General features: G+C 40.5%; 2 protein-coding genes across 2 annotated transcripts; both read left to right on the top strand.

The window, feature by feature from the left end:
- The first annotated feature begins 204 nt into the window (after nucleotides 1–204).
- Nucleotides 205–3,354, top strand: LOC147380767 (uncharacterized). Its single transcript, XM_086431310.1, has 2 exons — nucleotides 205–3,052; nucleotides 3,137–3,354. Exons 1-2 carry the CDS (start codon nucleotides 205–207, stop codon nucleotides 3,352–3,354), a joined length of 3,066 nt encoding a protein of 1,021 aa, XP_086287436.1.
- Nucleotides 3,355–9,231: 5,877 nt separating this feature from the next.
- On the top strand, nucleotides 9,232–9,783 carry LOC147380766 (uncharacterized). Its single transcript, XM_086431308.1, has one exon. The coding sequence runs from the start codon at nucleotides 9,232–9,234 to the stop codon at nucleotides 9,781–9,783; it is 552 nt and encodes a 183-aa protein (XP_086287434.1).
- The last annotated feature ends 8,117 nt before the right edge of the window (nucleotides 9,784–17,900 follow it).

The following is a 17,900-nucleotide window of genomic DNA, read 5'->3' as shown; positions in this document are numbered from 1 at the left end:
TCTTGCATAAATATCTTGTTACATGAATGTTTTAGTGGATGCTCCCTGACATTAAAATTTATTCACATTCAGTAGAATTTTAAATTAGTCCTATTCACCCCCCCTCTAGGTCACCATCGTGTCAAAGCTGGTAATTTCAATTGGTATCAGAGCAGGTTGCTCTATAAAGGTCTAACCACCCTGAGTGATCCATGACCTTTCACCATGTCTAGAGCCGATAAATGGTCCTCGGCTCGTCCACCCATGTTCGAAGGCATTAAGTATGCCTTCTGGAAGAATAAAATGATGATATACATCAACTCACTAAGTAGAGATGTGTGGGACATGATTGAGGAAGGTTGGGAACCGCCCGTTGACATCATCGAAGTGAATGGTGTCACTACGTCTGTTCCAAGACCATCAAGGAAATGGACAGAACAGGACAAAATAGACAGTAGCAACAATTACAAGGCTCTAAATGCCATTACGAGTGCCATTTCCGACGATGAATATCAACGGATATGCACGTGTCAGTCGGCTAAGCAAGCATGGAAAATTCTAGAAGCCGCTCACGAAGGCACAAGTATAGTGAAAAAATCCAAACTTCAACTCCTCCGCACCCAATTTGAAAATATCAAAATGGAGGAAAGCGAAACTGTCCAAGAGTTCTACGCACGTCTAAGTGACATCTGCAACTCTATGTTTTATGTAGGTGAAACCGTCCCTCAAGGTAGAATTTGTGCAAAAATCCTAAGATCCCTACCCAAGAGGTTTGCCTCTAAGGTCACCTCAATTGAGGAATACCGAGATGTGGAAGCAATGACCGTTGAGGAACTTATGGGGTCTCTCACTACCTTCGAACTCCATCTCGAGGGGCCTCCCTCAAAAGGGAAGACTCAGGTCCTAAAGACATCCTCCTCAAAGTCTACATCCAAGCGAACATCGCATATCGGATCTCAATCCTCCTCCCATGATCATAAGAAGATATCGATTGAAGAGGATAAAGAGACTGACTCGGATGAGGAAGACTTAGCCCTGTTAGCCTCAAGATTTCAAAAATTCTTCAAAAGAAGAGGACCAGGTAACACTAGTAGACGTAATCATCCGATAGATAGACATGCCCCTGTAGGAAGAACCATGTCTAAACCAAGGGAAAATACTGAGTGCTATACATGTGGCGGTCGTGGTCACTACTCAAATGTGTGCCCCTCTAAACCCAAATCCAAAGGTCTACCTAGACCTAAGAATAAGGGCACAACAATGGCTGCTAAGGCCACATGGGATGACTCTGAAGAATCTGGAGACGAAGAAGAACTAGGGTCTCTATCAGATAATGAAGATCAAGACACTCTTCGAATCCTTATGGCTTCTACCACTGTCAACATTCCAGATGGGGATGAACTTGAAGGAGATCTGGACTGTGAAAGTCAGAATCGCTCCATGGTCACTTCTTCCTCTGATGAAGAAGGAGAAGATGAGGACAGTGATGAACTTGAACTCCAATCTGCATTTGACCAACTGTTCGTTAGTCATGTAAAACTGACCAAGAAACATAGTCGAGAAAAACTCCAAAAAGAACAGTGGCATGCCCAATATGAGGAAATGTGCAAGGAAAAACTCTCCTTAGGACTTGAATTAGAAGGTATTAAGACTCAGCTCTCTACAACCTTAGAAAGACAGTCTAGCTTGCTCTCTACATCTGAGACAGTCCTCATTGAGAAAGAGGAGATGGTAAAAAATCTTCAACAACTCAAGAATCTCCTCTCGATGGCCAACTCCACAATAGCTCGTCTAAACTTAGAATTAGTCAATCTCCGTGATGAAAACAAAGTTCTTAAGTTTGACGTCGATAGACTGCAAAAACAAAATGCTAGACTTGAGTATAACTACACTCATGGTAGCTTGGAGTTACAAAAACTTCTAGGAGTGCAAAAATCCTATGGAGATAAAGGAGGAATAGGCTATGACAGTTATACTTCTGCATCACCTCCATCTCCTCCTACTCTTGCACATGGAGAGTCATCAAACACTCAGAAAGACTCCAAAAAGATTATCACATGCAACTTCTGTGGTAGAACGGGCCACATGAAATATGAATGTATTAAATACAAAACTATCTACACCGCAACCTCTCAGACCTCTATTGGAAAATTTTTATCGGTTGAACAGAAGAAGCATGATAAGGGAAAGAATCCGTTGGTGAATAAAGTTGAAAAAACAAAGAAAGAAAAGTCACCAAAATGGAAGGGAAAAAAGAATTCATCTTCTCCCAAACAAAACAGCAACATTGGGGAACTCTTCAAACAGATTGCCTATCTAAATCTAAAAGCTAAAGCTCTTGCTGAATCTAGTATGGGTAATCAAAGTGGAAGAAGGTACAAAATGAAAAATCCTTCCTCAAAGTCACCCAAGAAGGGTAGGTCCCCTAAGATAAGCTCACCTAGTAAGGAGGACTCTCATACCAAATACAATCCCCCCAAGACGAATTTACAATGGAAAGTCAAAAATGGGGACAACAAGTACCTTGTAATTCACACAGTCCTCAAAGCTGGGAATCATTCACGTTGGTATCTTGATAGTGGTTGCTCCCGACACATGACGGGTGACCGAAGTCAATTTAGCCACTTGGTTGATTTTGATGGAGGATCAGTCACTTTTGGTGATGGCAGCACCGCTAGGATTATTGGGCGAGGAACTGTCAGTGGCCATGGATTGCCCACGGTGGAAAATGTATTGTGCATAGATGGTTTGAAACATAACCTTCTTAGCATATCCCAAATTTGTGACAAGGATCACCGTGTGAGCTTCAATCGTGAAGTGTGCGAGATATCCACGCCGAATGGAGAAATTATCATGAGAGGCCTTCGCACTTCTGATAACTGCTATGTTATCGAGAATTCAAGAGATACCACAGTTAGTAACATGGCTCAAATTGATGAAATTCAGTTATGGCATCAACGTCTGGGTCACGTTCACTACAAGAACCTGTTTAGACTTGCCTCGAAAGGGTTAATCAGAGGATTACCCAAATTGGGTAAACAAGCAAGAGATGTCTTTGGGGAATGTCAAATTGGTAAACAAATTTGAAGTACCCATAAAAAGACAACCACTCTCGCAACCTCGAAACCCCTTTAGCTCTTACACATGGACCTTGTAGGTCCCACTAAAGTACAAAGTCTAGGAGGAAAGAGACATTTCTTGGTGATCATTGATGACTACTCTAGATTCACCTGGGTTGCGTTTCTAAGAGAAAAATCAGATACTTTCGATGAATTCAAAAAGATCATAACGCGTATCCAAATAGACAAGGAATCTGCTGTTGGTAGAATAAGAAGTGATCATGGTGGAGAGTTTGAGGATAGTCGATTCACATAATTCTGCGATGATCATGGAATTCGACATGAATTTTTCGCTCCGAAGACCCCTCAGCAAAATGGAGTTGCCGAGAGAAAGAATCGCGTTCTTCAAGAAATGGCCACAGTCATGCTACACAGTAAACATCTTCCTAAAAGTCTGTGGGCCGAAGCTGTAAACACTGCCTGTCACATCATCAATAGAGTATATCTCAGAGCAGGCCTGAATAAAACAACATATGAACTATGGAACAACAAAACTCCAAGTGTTAAGCACTTTAGGGTATTCGGGAGCAAGTGTTATGTCCTTAGAGATAGGGAACATTTGGGAAAGTTTGATTCAAAAAGCGATCCAGCAATTTTTTTGGGATACTCCTCAAACAGTCGAGCTTTTCGAGTATTCAATCAGAGGACCTCCACACTTCAAGAATCCATAAATGTGGTGATCGATGATCAACCCATTCAGGAGAATGGTTCCTCTGACACTGAAGGTGAGGACGAGGGAGTGTTCCCTCTTACACCCTTGCCAGCCCCAACGTCTCTAGTTCCAGAAACACTACCTGTTGTCAAGGGTCATCCCTCCAGTCAAATCCTTGGAGATCCTCACATCGGAGTAAAAACCCGACGGCAACTTGAGACGTTAAATAGTCATCTTTGCTTCACATCCAAGTTGGAACCCAAAAATGTTGATGAAGCCCTCCATGATGAATACTGGATCCAAGCCATGCAAGACGAACTTCTTCAATTTCATAGGAATCAGGTTTGGCAGCTCGTACCAAGGCCATCTGACAAGAATGTCATTGGGACTAAGTGGATTTATAAGAACAAATCGGATGAACTTGGCAATGTTGTCCGCAATAAAGCTCGTCTGGTTGCACAGGGCTACTCTCAGATTGAGGGGATTGACTTTGATGAAACCTTTGCCCCGGTGGCAAGACTTGAGTCAATTCGGATTTTGATGTCCATTGCATGTGTGTTGAAATTCAAACTATTCCAGATGGACGTTAAGAGTGCATTTCTCAATGGCTTCTTAGATGAGGAAGTCTATGTTGAACAACCAAAAGGATTTGTTGATCCCAAACATCCTCACCAAGTATTCAGATTGAAAAAGGCTCTCTATGGTCTCAAACAGGCCCCCCGCGCCTGGTATGAAAGACTGACTCAGTTTCTGCTCAGTCATAAATTTGTTAGGGGAGCGTTGATAAAACGCTGTTTGTTCAAAGAAGTGGTGGTGGCACTTTCATTGCTCAAATCTATGTAGATGACATTGTGTTCGGATCCACCGCCGAAGGCTTGGGCCAAAAATTTGCTCACCTTATGCAATCCGAATTCGAAATGAGCATGGTTGGTGAACTCAGCTTTTTCCTGGGATTGCAAATTAAACAACTCGAGAATGGCCTGTTCATTTCTCAGACTAAATATGCGCGAGATTTGGTAGATCGATTTGGCTTAAAGTCTAGTAGAACACATCATACTCCTATGAGCACCACTCTTAAACTTTGTAAAGATCCTTCAGGTAAAAGTGTAGATGAGCATCTTTACAGGAGTATGATTGGTAGCCTTCTCTATCTTACAGCCAGTAGGCCCGATATCTCTTACAGTGTAGGCACTTGTGCCCGTTTTCAAGCAGATCCTAAGGAATCTCATCTCTTAGCTGTTAAGAGGATTATCAGATACATCGCCGGTACCACGGAAAATGGCCTCTGGTATCCATTTGATTCCTCGTCCATCATTGTCGGATACACCGATGCTGACTGGGCCGGCAACATGGATGATCGAAAATCCACCAGTGGTGGTTGTTTCTACATCGGGAACTGTTTAGTTGCCTGGCATAGTAAGAAGCAAAGTTCCATATCTCTTTCAACTGCTGAGACTGAGTACATTGCCGCTGGCAGCTGCTGTGCTCAACTTCTTTGGATGAAGCAGATGCTCGCAGACTATGGGATATCTCAAGATACGATGAGCCTCTTATGCGATAACACCAGTGCCATCAATATCTCGAAAAATCCCATCACTTCATTCGTGAACTTGTTGAAGCACACACCATCTGCTTGGAATATATCCCGACTGAAAATCAACTTGCTGATATCTTCACCAAGCCCCTCGATTCCTTACGGTTTGATCACCTTCGGAAATCTATTGGGGTCTGCTCATTGTGAGCAGGGCCTATGTGCTCTCGGGATGCCAAAATAAAAAAAATAAAAAAAAAAAAAAATATATATATATATATATATATATATATATATATATATATATATATATATATATATATATATATATATATATATATATATAAATAGGTGTGAATTCTTGAGAAATTGTTGGTGGCAGAATGAGCCCTTTGTCGGTTCCACCGCCAACTTACTCATCGACAGATATCGGTTGCACCGACTACTTCTGTCGGTTTGACAGACAGAACGCGACTCTTCGTTTTTTTAAAAAAAAATTTTCCTTTACTCCTTTTATTCTCCCTTCGCGCCCTTTCACTTACCTCCCTGTTCCATTGTTCCCTCTCCCTCTTGCTTCGTCTTCTTCCTTCTCCTCTCTCTCTCTTTCTCTTGTTGCTTGCCACCATGCTGCTTCTCCTAGCCCTGCTGTCCCTGCTCTCCGTTGGGCTCCTCAGTACCCTAATGGCGCGACGTCGCCAAGCGCGACCTCCTCCAGCCCAACGAAATGTTAGAAGCAAGCGTGCTTCAACATCCACTGCGCTGCCATCCTCCTCATCGTCTTCCTCTACTGAGGTCGACGCCTCAGATGACGAGGATGCTGATCTGCCTCCCCCACAGGGCTTTCGACATCCTCCTTCATCCGATGTCGGCATTGACGATGACCAACGCCAATATATCAAGTGCTTGCAAACTCTTCGCGACTGCCCTATCGTCTGTGAACGACGCGTGGATCTCACCGTGGTGCACCCCTTTGGCATTCCTGATCTACTACATCAGATGGGGTGGGAGGCCCTTCTGGACCTTGGAGGTGATGTGTTTCCTTCACGGGTCCGTCGCTTCTATGCTAGTATTGTGGACTCTCGTGACTTTCCTCCATCTCTGGATGTGGTGGCATTCGGCACGCCCACTCAAATCAGCACTCACGTTACGGCTGCCACCATTGCCTCCATCTTGGGTATCACTTGCACCTATGTCAGCCATCCAGATCCCATTTCCGACCTAGGGTCTCGCCGGAACGCCTATATGGATGTACTCTGTGGACGTCGGGACATCCAGTGGGTCAAGGACAGTGCAATTCGTGGCACAGATCTTCTACCAAGGTATAGGCTTCTTCAGAAACTGTTTACCTCGAATCTCTATCTGCGTGCTGGGAACAAGACCGACGTGGCCATGCACATGGCTGATACTCTGTACTGTGTTGCTACCAGTCAACCCATGTGTCTTGCCACCTATCTTCTTCATACGATCGTCGATTTTGCACGGTCCGGCCGGTCCTCCGGTAACCTTCCCTATGGACACCTCATTTCCCAATTGGCTGTTTATTGTGGTCTTCCAGCGGACACCAGTCCAGTGCTTCATGAAGATCGGTTCACGGCTGCAACTCTCTCCAAGATGCAGATTGTCCTTCCAGATGCACCTCCTCCACCTCGCTCTGCCCGTCGGACTGCCACTCCACCTCCTTCGGAGACACCCACTCCACCTCCGCCTCCCCCCTCCGATTATGAGTCTCGGTTAGCTGCTTTGGAAGCCGGCCGGCTTCATTTGGTCCAAGGGCAAACTCGTCTGGAGTCGCGCCTCAAGAAGATGACCCGCTATCTTAAGACTCTTATTCGGGCGTGTGTACCCGGGCACACCACCTCCGATGACAGCTCTAGCAGTGCTTAGTTCTTTTTGTTGCATTTCTCTGCTTTTTGTTGTTGGTTACATTGGTCAGGCTGTCTATAACATATCCTGTATTTCTCTATCTTTTGTACCTCCTCAGGTTTCTAATGAATATGTGGTTCTGATTATGCATGTTTTCTTTTTGGCATTTTACTGTTGTGCTTCTCTACCACTGTTGTTAGTTGTCTTGACAGTTGGCCTTGGGGTGTCGCCCCCCCCTTTGTCAACCACTGACAAAAAGGGGGAGAAGAAATCCCACCTGTGAACACTTGTTTGAATGCAGGAATATATGATCATTGCAAGGAGTAAGGGGGAGATATCTGCGTGATTGAAAATGTTTGTGCAATCTCCAAGAGCTCTCTTGCTTTGGAATAATATATATCCTGTATGCTTTATAGTAATATATATTGTGTAAAATCCTTTTGGGCTCTTCATGTAAGTGATTATTTTTTTTTCAAAGGGTCACAGTTGGCATTCTAGGATTGGTTTTGTCTTGTAATTGAAAAAGGGGGAGATTGTTAGTACCATGTGTTGTCAATTACAAGGATAGTCGTGTGATGTCATGATGTAACTACTAGAAACATTGTTGTGTATTCATAACTCAACGACAAATCCAAAATATATCAAAACCAATCAAGGTCAAGGGACATCATCTCCCGTGGAGCATCAGAACATGTATATCTCAAGGGGATCAGAGGCTGTCGGCAGGAGTAAAGGATCCACCGCCAGCCACCGACCGAATATTTTGAGATATCTTTTATCGGTGGCAGGAGCTCTAATATGTCGGTCCCACCGATAGAATATTCATCGGTCCCACCGATGAAGATCTTGACGGTTCCACCGATTATCCACCGACAAAGTAACATGGGATACTTTCTATCGGTGGCAGAAGAACAATCCTGCCGGTCCCACCGATATTTTAGGCAACGGTTCCACCGAATAACACTTTATCGGTCCCACCGTCATCCACCGCTAGAACTAATGAAGGAGTCTTCATTCGGTGGCAGAAACATACTCTGGGCGGTTCCACCGAAAAAGTAGTCATCGGTCCCACCGATTAAGCTTGGAGGTTCCACCGTCAGTGCTGCCAAAAACGTAAAACGGTAAGATTTTCGACCGTTATGATTGGTCGGTGCCACCGTTGGAATTCAGGTGCCACCGATAGAAAGCCGTTAAGAGCTCTTCCTTTAAAAGAAAAGCACTAGGCCTCTTCTGTTTTTGATCAACAACTTCGAAGTTCAGCCCAAGCCAATAAGCATACTTCAAAAGGCTTAACGAAGGAAGAAGAGTCGTGAAGGGTAATCAAAATCATGCATACCAAACCATCACGTCTTAGTTGATCAAGCTCTACTTACTCCACCCTTCGAGAGTTGCAGTCTAACATCGAGCGAGGCAAGAAGCCATTGTTGAAGGGAGTAATGAAGAACCGAAGAACAACACACTCACTTCAATTGTCATAACTTTGTGTTTGATTGTTCGTATCTTAAATTCTGAAAATACACTTGTAATAGTTCACTTGATTTCTTCTTCAAAATCAAGCACTTGATTGAGTTGCAGACTCAAGTTGAGTGACAAAGGTTACTGAGTTTTCTAAGTATAAAACTCAGGGATTTTGAGTGGATGTGGTCCATTCAATCGTAGGGTTGCGGAATTAACCCGAAAAATTCTGTGTGCGGTTTAAGGTGAACCAAAAACCTCAGTATTAGTGGATACCAAAGAACCATCAATTTGGGTTCTCTTGGGAGTGGATGTAGGCACGGGTGCTGAACCACTATAAATCGTGTGTATCATATTTTGTCTCAGATTCTCTTATCTTTATGTCAATGTGGATGCATATCATGACTGATCATATCTTGCATGAATATCTTGTTACATGAATGTTTTAGTGGATGCTCCCTGACATTAAAATTTATTCACATCCCAACATTCACATTCAGTAGAATTTTAAATTAGTCCTATTCACCCCCCCTCTAGGTCACCATCGTGTCAAAGCTGGTAATTTCAATTGGTATCAGAGCAGGTTGCTCTATAAAGGTCTAACCACCCTGAGTGATCCGTGACCTTTCACCATGTCTAGAGCTGATAAATGGTCCTCGGCTCGTCCACCCATGTTCGAAGGCATTAAGTATGCCTTCTGGAAGAATAAAATGATGATATACATCAACTCACTAAGTAGAGATGTGTGGGACATGATTGAGGAAGGTTGGGAATCGCCCGTTGACATCATCGAAGTGAATGGTGTCACTACGTCTGTTCCAAGACCATCAAGGAAGTGGACAGAACAGGACAAAATAGACAGTAGCAACAATTACAAGGCTCTAAACGCCATTACGAGTGCCATTTCCGACGATGAATATCAACGGATATGCACGTGTCAGTCAGCTAAGCAAGCATGGAAAATTCTAGAAGCCACTCACGAAGGCACAAGTATAGTGAAAAAATCCAAACTTCAACTCCTCCGCAACCAATTTGAAAATATCAAAATGGAGGAAAGCGAAACTGTCCAAGAGTTCTACGCACGTCTAAGTGACATTTGCAACTCTATGTTTTATGTAGGTGAAACCGTCCCTCAAGGTAGAATTTGTGCAAAAATCCTAAGATCCCTACCCAAGAAATCTTAATCAAACCCTAATTCTTCTAAAAATTTTTTATAAATAGGAGTCTCCACACCCTATTTTCGTATCAAAGAAAAAATCCTAGAAAAAGTAGGTTAAGAAGCCTCCACAACCTTCCCAAAACCCTAATTTTGAAGTCCCAACTCCTTACCTAACACCCATACTTCGATTTTAGCCTGAAAAACACCTAGAAGCCCTTCAAAAACATCTCAAAATTGATAACAAAATTTGAAGAATCCAGATCTAAGGAAGAGATACCTTGCCTCGGATATCTGAAATAAGATCCGGAGACAAAACGAAGTAGGGAGTACGGTATAAGGAGCAGTTTTATCAAATCTAAGGGAATAAAACTGTTGCGTTCGAAGGTAAAATCTCTTTTATTTTTTCTATCTAGGTTTTTTTTAGCAATATAGTCTTATTTGAGATAAGTAGAGATCGGCATTGGCCGGGCGGGATTGGTGCCTAACACCTTCCAACCCCGTAATGTGATCCCCGGATTCAATTTTTCTTTAGTAGATTAGTTTCTTTATCCATTTAGAGTCAGTATTCAGTTCCTAGATCGTAATAACTAGGTGGCGACTCCCAAACCTCAAAGGTCAAAAGCGGATCCGCACACCCCACAGATCAAGGACGCTTTCAGTGGCGACTCCACTGGGGACTATTGAGGATCAGACTTGAAAAACTCCAAGTATGGGAGCATTGCCATGATGACCTAGTTTTTATTATTATTTAGTTCGATTTATTTTATTTATTTATTTCTTTTTGTGGCTTGATTGTGGATGATTTTGGGTATTACATTTTTGTCCAATTAAGGATCACTTTTTGATGACCCCTAAATAATGAAAGATTCAAATTGACATATGAAAATGATGGAATGATGAAGGTTGGGACAGTAATGTTAAAATATTTTACAGAACATTTTAGTGAGAATTTAGTTTGGGAATCTTTTAATAAAATGTAGATCTCATCGAGTAGATTAATTTAGAACCTGAGTTCACTCGATTTCATTATCCGGAGCCTTAGATATCATCGATGCAAGTTCAATCTGTAAATCTGGAATTGTTGCTGAATGAAAGTTGGGACAGCAATGTTAAAATATTTTTACAGAACATTCTAGTGAGAATTAAGTCTGGGCACCTTTAATAAAACGTAGATCTCATTGATTAGATTAATTTAGAACTTGAGTTCACTCAATTTCGTTATCGGGAGTCTTAGATATCATCGATGCAAGTTCAATCTGTAAATCTGGAATTGTTGTTGAATGAAGGTTGGGATAGAAATGTTAAAATATTTTTACAAAACATTCTAGTGAGAATTAAGTCTGGGCACCTTTAATAAAACGTAGATCTCATCGAGTAGATTAATTTAGAACCTGATTTCACTCAATTTCGTTATCGGGAGCCTTTGATATCATCGATGCAAGTTCAATCTGTAAATCTGAAATTGTTGCTGAATGAAGGTTGGGACAATAATGTTAAAACGATTTTATAAAACCGTCTAGTGAGAATTAAGTCTGGGCACCTATTAATAAAAGGTAGATCTCATCGAGTTGATTAATTTAGAACCTGAGTTCACTCAATTTTGCTACCGGAAGCCTTAGATATCATCGATGCAAACTCAATCTATAAATCTGGAATTGTTGCTGAATGAAGGTTGGGATAGCAATGTTAAAACGTTTTTACGGAACATTCTAGTTAGAATTAGGTCTGGGCACCTATTAATAAAACGTAGATCCCATCGAGTAGGTTAATTTAGGACCTGAATTCACTCTATTTTATTATCGGGAGTCTTAGATATCATCGATGCAAGTTCGAATTATATTTTCTTAATTCACAAAAAATTCGAATTTATCTAGTGTTAGCATAGTTATTGTTCCTTAGAGCGAGCTCATCTCAACAATTATCATCCTATCACCAATGTAACATCTATTGGAATCTCGATTTATTTTGGATCACCCAAAAGTGATCATTGATTGGACCTTAAAAATTATAAAAATCATGCCTATTGCAATGTTTGTTTGATCAATTATTATATACCATTCTCATTAATTGATTTGCCATTGATCTTGATCAGATATATAGTTGATGTGCTTATTGGTGATCTTAATGATTTTATTGGACTGGTATTTGTTTAACTAATATTCATATGGTATCAATGTGTGATGGTATGATCAGGACCATGGGCCCATTTGTTTGGAAAAGGCCTCGGGCACACCCCACCTATTTTGCACACACCACTAGCACGTTTATATTATTGCTTTGCACACATACACGTCCCATATAGCCAACGTGGCACTAGTGCGTGGTCCGGTCTCTTCGGAGATGCGACGTCATTCATGAAAACCACCACTCCAGTCACGTACTTTAGGGTATATCAAACTGGGCATCAATACCGTCTGATTAGGTGATTCTGAGAGGTATATTGATGCACCTAGGCTGGAGCGACCTGAGCCTTTGACCTATTGTGAGCCACACAGTCACATATCCCGATTGCCAACGTAGTACTAGTATGTGGTCGGTCCCCTCGTGGGATGCCAAACCATTTATGAAAGCTACAACTCTTGACTCGTACCCGTAGATATATAAAAGATAATCCAAGTATATCAATTGTACTTTTTGATCAAAATCGGTGCCTAAGCGAGATCCTACCCCGCTGTACCCTACTGTACGAGGGGGATAGACTACGTCTATTCTAGATGAGAGGTATTTAAGTGGGCCTTGCTCAGCATTGTGCGCCACCTCTCAACTAGGGATCAAACTGGCTATTTTTTGCTTCAGAGAAGTGAGTTGAGGTTTTAGATTATCACCTATACGGTATATCAAATTAAGTCACCACGTATCAAGAGGTATATAGGTGTGCTTGGGCAAGGGTGGCCAGATAAATTGCATTGCATGTAGTAAACCTAGAGTCTAGAAGCTTTCCTATAGGTCACGACCTATATTGACTATGGGTGTTCCCGGGTTGCTTAATTTAATCCAACCAACAGGTAAGTGGGTGAACTAATTCAGACCGATCAAACAAAGCTCATAATATCAGTCCAACCCAATCGATGAAATGTACCGATTAAGTTGAACCACTTAAACCAGTTGGCCCAATTGACAAATGGATCAAACTGATCAATACCAAATCAGTCAGACTAATTGGTTTCACTTTGAAAGATCCAGACCACTTTGTATAGAAAGATTCGATCTTAGGATCAAATTAATTTGTCTAATCAAAGGTTCAATCCCAATCAGGGGTAAACCCGCGTCTAACCTTTCTCACTTTCTTGGTCACTATAGACTTATAGTGCATTTGGATTCGATATTTTCACCGGACTTGGGCTATTCTATATCGAAACTTTAATCATGTGGTTAAGAGTCCAACCTTTAAAGTCAATGGTTAACCTTGGTTTACTTCCAATCAGGTGATAATTGGTCCCAAACGTTCTAAACCTCCATCTGTACCACTTTGGGTCTGAGAAAAAAGCCATTTTTCTAGAATACCATTGCCAAGTAGTCAGTCTTTGTCACGAGAAGAAACGATTACCATGGATGAAGCTACGCTCCGTCAGATTTTAGAATCTTTTCAAGCACAGATTATTGCTTCTGTCCAAACACAAATTGAATCCCTGAAAATTGAAAAGGAAAAGATAAAGCTATAGAACCTCAGGATGTGTTTGACCTCGTTGAAAACCAAGAAGATGATCAGTTACACGTCGACTCTATCCTAACTCATCGAATAACTCAGGTTGAAACTACTTTGAAGAATATTAAAGACCCTGATGGTCTTACTCTTGGATTAGGGGCAATGACCTTGTTTCCCACGGTCCGTTTACCAAAGAAGTTCACAATGCCAGATATGGAGAAGTTTGACGGTATTGGATGCCCTAGGACTCACTTAAAAATATATGTCGGTATAATGCAATCTCAGGGTCTGAGTGAAGAACAGATGGCTCAACTTTTTCAAAGAACCCTTACAAGTCCTGCCCTACGTTGGTTAATGTCATTGGACTCATCTCGGGTAAGAACATGGCATGAATTGATGAAAGAATTTATTGGTCGATATTCATTCAACACGGATATTGAACTCACAAAAAGAGACCTAGAAACTACTAAACAGAAACCCGAGGAAACTTTCACTGAGTTCATTGCTCGATGGAGAGCTAAAGCTGCTCAATTATGGGACCGACCTCAAGAGAAGGAACAAGTCAATATTATCCTCAGGAATCTCACTCCAAATTATGCCAAGTACTTGATGCCTCAGTACCTTCCCACTTTTCATCCTTCATTGAGGCTGGAATTCAAGTTGAGGATGCCTACTCTTCGGGACTTTTTGGTAACTCGTCTGATTCAAAATCCAAACATTTCAAACCTAATGTCAATTCCTTACAAGTGGCCAACACCTCCTTCTCACTATCTCCTAAAGCTACTCAGCCTTTACAAGCTAAGCCTAGGAGACAGTTTACCAATCTTGGAATGTCCCTTAGTGTTACTTATCAAAAATTGATGAAAAGGGGACTGTTGACACCTTTACAACCTAAGCCTTTACCTAATCCTCTTCCCCCAAACATGGATAATGGACAATTCTGTGAATTCCATCAGATGCCTGGTCATGTTCTTGACATGTGTATTACTCTCCGTCATGCTATCCAAGACTTGATTGAACAAGGAAAGGTTACCATACCCACTCCTACCATACCCAATGTTAAGGCTAACCCTTTGGCTACCTTTCAAAATCAACCCCCTCCTACTCTAAACCTAATATCCATATCCAAACCCGAATCAATTGACCCAGTTTCCTTCATTCACCCAATTGATCTTAACAGTGCATTCGCTCCATGCCAGAATGAGCTCAACTATCCTAAGGCAGTGACAGAACTGAAGAACAGAGAAATTATTGAAGCAACGGGTTGTCCCGCATATGGTAGGCTTGAATCAGAATATGAAGAGATAGTAAAAGCAGGCAAGTTCCAGTCATCCATCGAAGATAACCGAAGTGGCATAGACTCTAGAATTGTGTCCCTCCATTCAGAATGTTGTCGTCTTTTAAGTCTTCTTAGTTTTTTTTAGCTTCCGTTGCGTAAGTCTTTGAATTCAGTTAATCATCTTTATTTTTGGGTTTTAGTTAGGTTTGTCAGTTTATGTTCTTTTTTATTCTAATATATAAAGAAGCTTTTGATTATCTTGTGTGCAATAATTATGTGAACATAAAATCTAACATGAGAAATGACTTAAAGCTCATTAATCAAATTTGATAAATATTGGAATTAAAGAGTACACTCAAGAAGTGCAAATTGATGATACATTATCCTCAGGAGAACATGAGAGAATAGTAAACTTACTTGAGAAATTCAACAATGTTCCTACATGGTCTCAAGAGGATAGATTGTACGAATATAGATCAAGACATAAAGTCAAGAGTGATCTCAAAGTCAAAGATTATTGGTCAAAAATGATATAGCTGAAAGCATCGACAAAGATGCTAAGACTTACAAGTGGATCTACCATGTTTCTCACTCAAAAGAGGAGAATTTTCATTCATAAGAGAATAAAAGATTTTCTCGAAGTTTTAGAAGAGTTGAAAATTCAATCATACTTGATTTCACAAAAGAAAACTGAAGAATATTCATTCTCAAAAGAAGACCTTACCCGACAGAGCAATCCAGATATCGAATTCCTGAAATTTTGACCAAGTCGAGCAGCATTCACCAAAGGAGGCCTTCTTTGGTCGAACCATTTTCCTGTCTTACTAAGAAAATATAGCTTTCTTTAGCCCCTCGTAGCTTTTAAAAAATCAATAACCTATTCTTTCTAAATCACATCGACTAACCTTGAGAGGGAATCCAGTATGAACTACGTTTTTACCTGATCCCAAAAGAAAAAGAAATATTTGGGGTACGTAGGCAACCTGAGAAGTTACTTCAGGCCCGGTCACGTAAAGAATAAGTGTATTCTCTTAAGAAAATTGTCATCTAAAAGGAAAATCCCGTATTGAAAGGTTCAAAAGAAAAGAATGCCAAACTAAGGACATTAGAAAAAAGAATCAAAAGAATTGATAAAAATAAAAGAATGCCAAACTAGGGGCATTTAGAAAAAAAATCAAAATAATTGATAGAAAAGAGAGAATATCAAACTAGGGGCATTTTGGGAAGTTGAGCCTTATATCTTTTCTTTCTAAACCATATCCTAAGCCCACCTATTAAGTCCTCCTGAATGCTAATTGACTCGGTTAAGGTGCAGGAAACCAAGAAGTTGTCAAGTTGGTTATTCAAGATCATCAAGAAAAAAAAAGCCCGCTAAGTCGAAAACCCGAAAAGGAGACTTAGGAAAAATTTAGGGCATAACCATAAAAAAGAAAGCCTGCTAGGTTGAAAACCTGAAAAGGCGACCTAAGCAAAAATCAAGGCATCATCAGAAAAAGAAAAACAAAGCCCGTTAGATTGAAAACCTGAAGAGGCGATCTAGACAAAAATTAGGACATCATCAAATGGGAAGAAAGGTCCCATCAAAAAGAAAAATTCAGAAGGAAGCTTGTGCAGAAACTAGAAAATGCAGAACCATTCAAGTCACAATATTCATTTTTCAGCCAAGAGCTCACATCCGACGAAGACAATGTTGAAGTTAAAAAAATCAGAAGTCATCTTGAACATTGTAGGATCTTCAAGAGTATGTTTACATGTTCAAGTGTTCGCTAATGGAAGATGTAGAACCATCAACCACTTTGAAGAGAAAGATCTTCTATTCTAATATTTATCAAAATTTTGTTTAAGTCCAGCTCAAACATTTTTCAAAAGAAATTCGAAAGAAAATGATCAATCCTTTATTGCACATATGATAACCATAAGAGTCTTAAATTTAAAAGAATGTCAGTTCTTCTATCTATCATACATCAGAGTCCATATTTTTCAAGCGTAATCCATTCCATCAGTCTCGTAGTCAAGTTCCAATTAAAGCCAACCTTGAAACTAGGGACATTTTTTGAAAGTCATTTAATTCCAAAGTTTTGTTCTTAATCATATGATGAAAAAGAAAATCTTATTTAAAAGTCCGATGAAGTCCAATGACAATTATGAATCCAGATGCATGATAAGCCAATAAAGGCCCAATCTTTCAAACTTTGAGCTCGATTAATAGGATTGTTTAAGTTCTTATAAATCTAAGCCTGAGAAATGTGGCTTAGTAAGTTTGAGTCCGAGAAGCGAGACTCCAACTTTTTGAATCATAGAATGAATAGGTTTTTTGAAGTGCCTACAAACCTAAGTTCGAGTCTGAGAAACGAGACTCTAACTTTTTGAATCATAGAATGAATAGGCTTTTTGAAGTGCCTACAAACCTAAGTTTGAGTCGGAGAAACGAGACTCCAACTTTTTGAATCATAGAATGAATAGGCTTTTTGAAGTGCCTATAAACATAAGTTCGAGTCCAAGAAACGAGACTCCAACTTTTTGAATCATAGAATGAGTGGGCTTTTTGAAGTGCCTATAAACAGAAGTTCGAGTCCGAGAAACGAGACTCCAACATTTTGAATCATAGAATGAGTGGACTTTTTGAAGGGCCTATAAGCCTAATTTTGAGTTCGAGAAACGAGACTCTAACTTTTTGAATCATAGAATGAATAGGCTTTTTGAAGTGCCTATAAACCTAAGTTCGAGTCCGAAAAATGAGACTCCAACTTTTTGAATCATAGAATGAATCTGTTTTTGAAGTGCCTATAAGCCTAGGTTCGAGTCCGAGAAGCGAGACTCAACCTTTTTGAATCATAGAATGAATAGGTTTTTTGAAATGCCTATAAACCTTAGTTTGAGTCCGAGAAACGAGACTCCAATTTTAATAAGATTGTTTAAGTTCTGATAAACCTTAGCTAGAGTTCGAGAAATGAGACTCCAGTTTCGTTTGAATCATAGAATGAATTAATAGGATTGTTTAAGTTTCTTAACCCGAGAAGCGTGGGTATAATAGGCTCGAGTCCGATAAGCGAGACTCAAATATTTTTGAACTCTAAAAAAGAATTTCAAATAGGATTTAATGAAGTTCCTACAATGTTATGACTTCAATTACCTCATTGTTCAACCTTGCCATGATTGCTTTCGTTGCATAATCACATTTCAATTTTGAATCATTATTGTCAGCAAGAGAAGACTC

Source organism: Akebia trifoliata, unplaced genomic scaffold (genome assembly GCF_017979445.1).
Source record: "Akebia trifoliata isolate Shusen 1 unplaced genomic scaffold, ASM1797944v1 Contig01006, whole genome shotgun sequence".
NCBI classification, from domain to species: domain Eukaryota; kingdom Viridiplantae; phylum Streptophyta; class Magnoliopsida; order Ranunculales; family Lardizabalaceae; genus Akebia; species Akebia trifoliata.
Note: the sequence above shows the minus strand (reverse complement) of the source record. Positions and strands in the feature narration are given on the sequence as shown.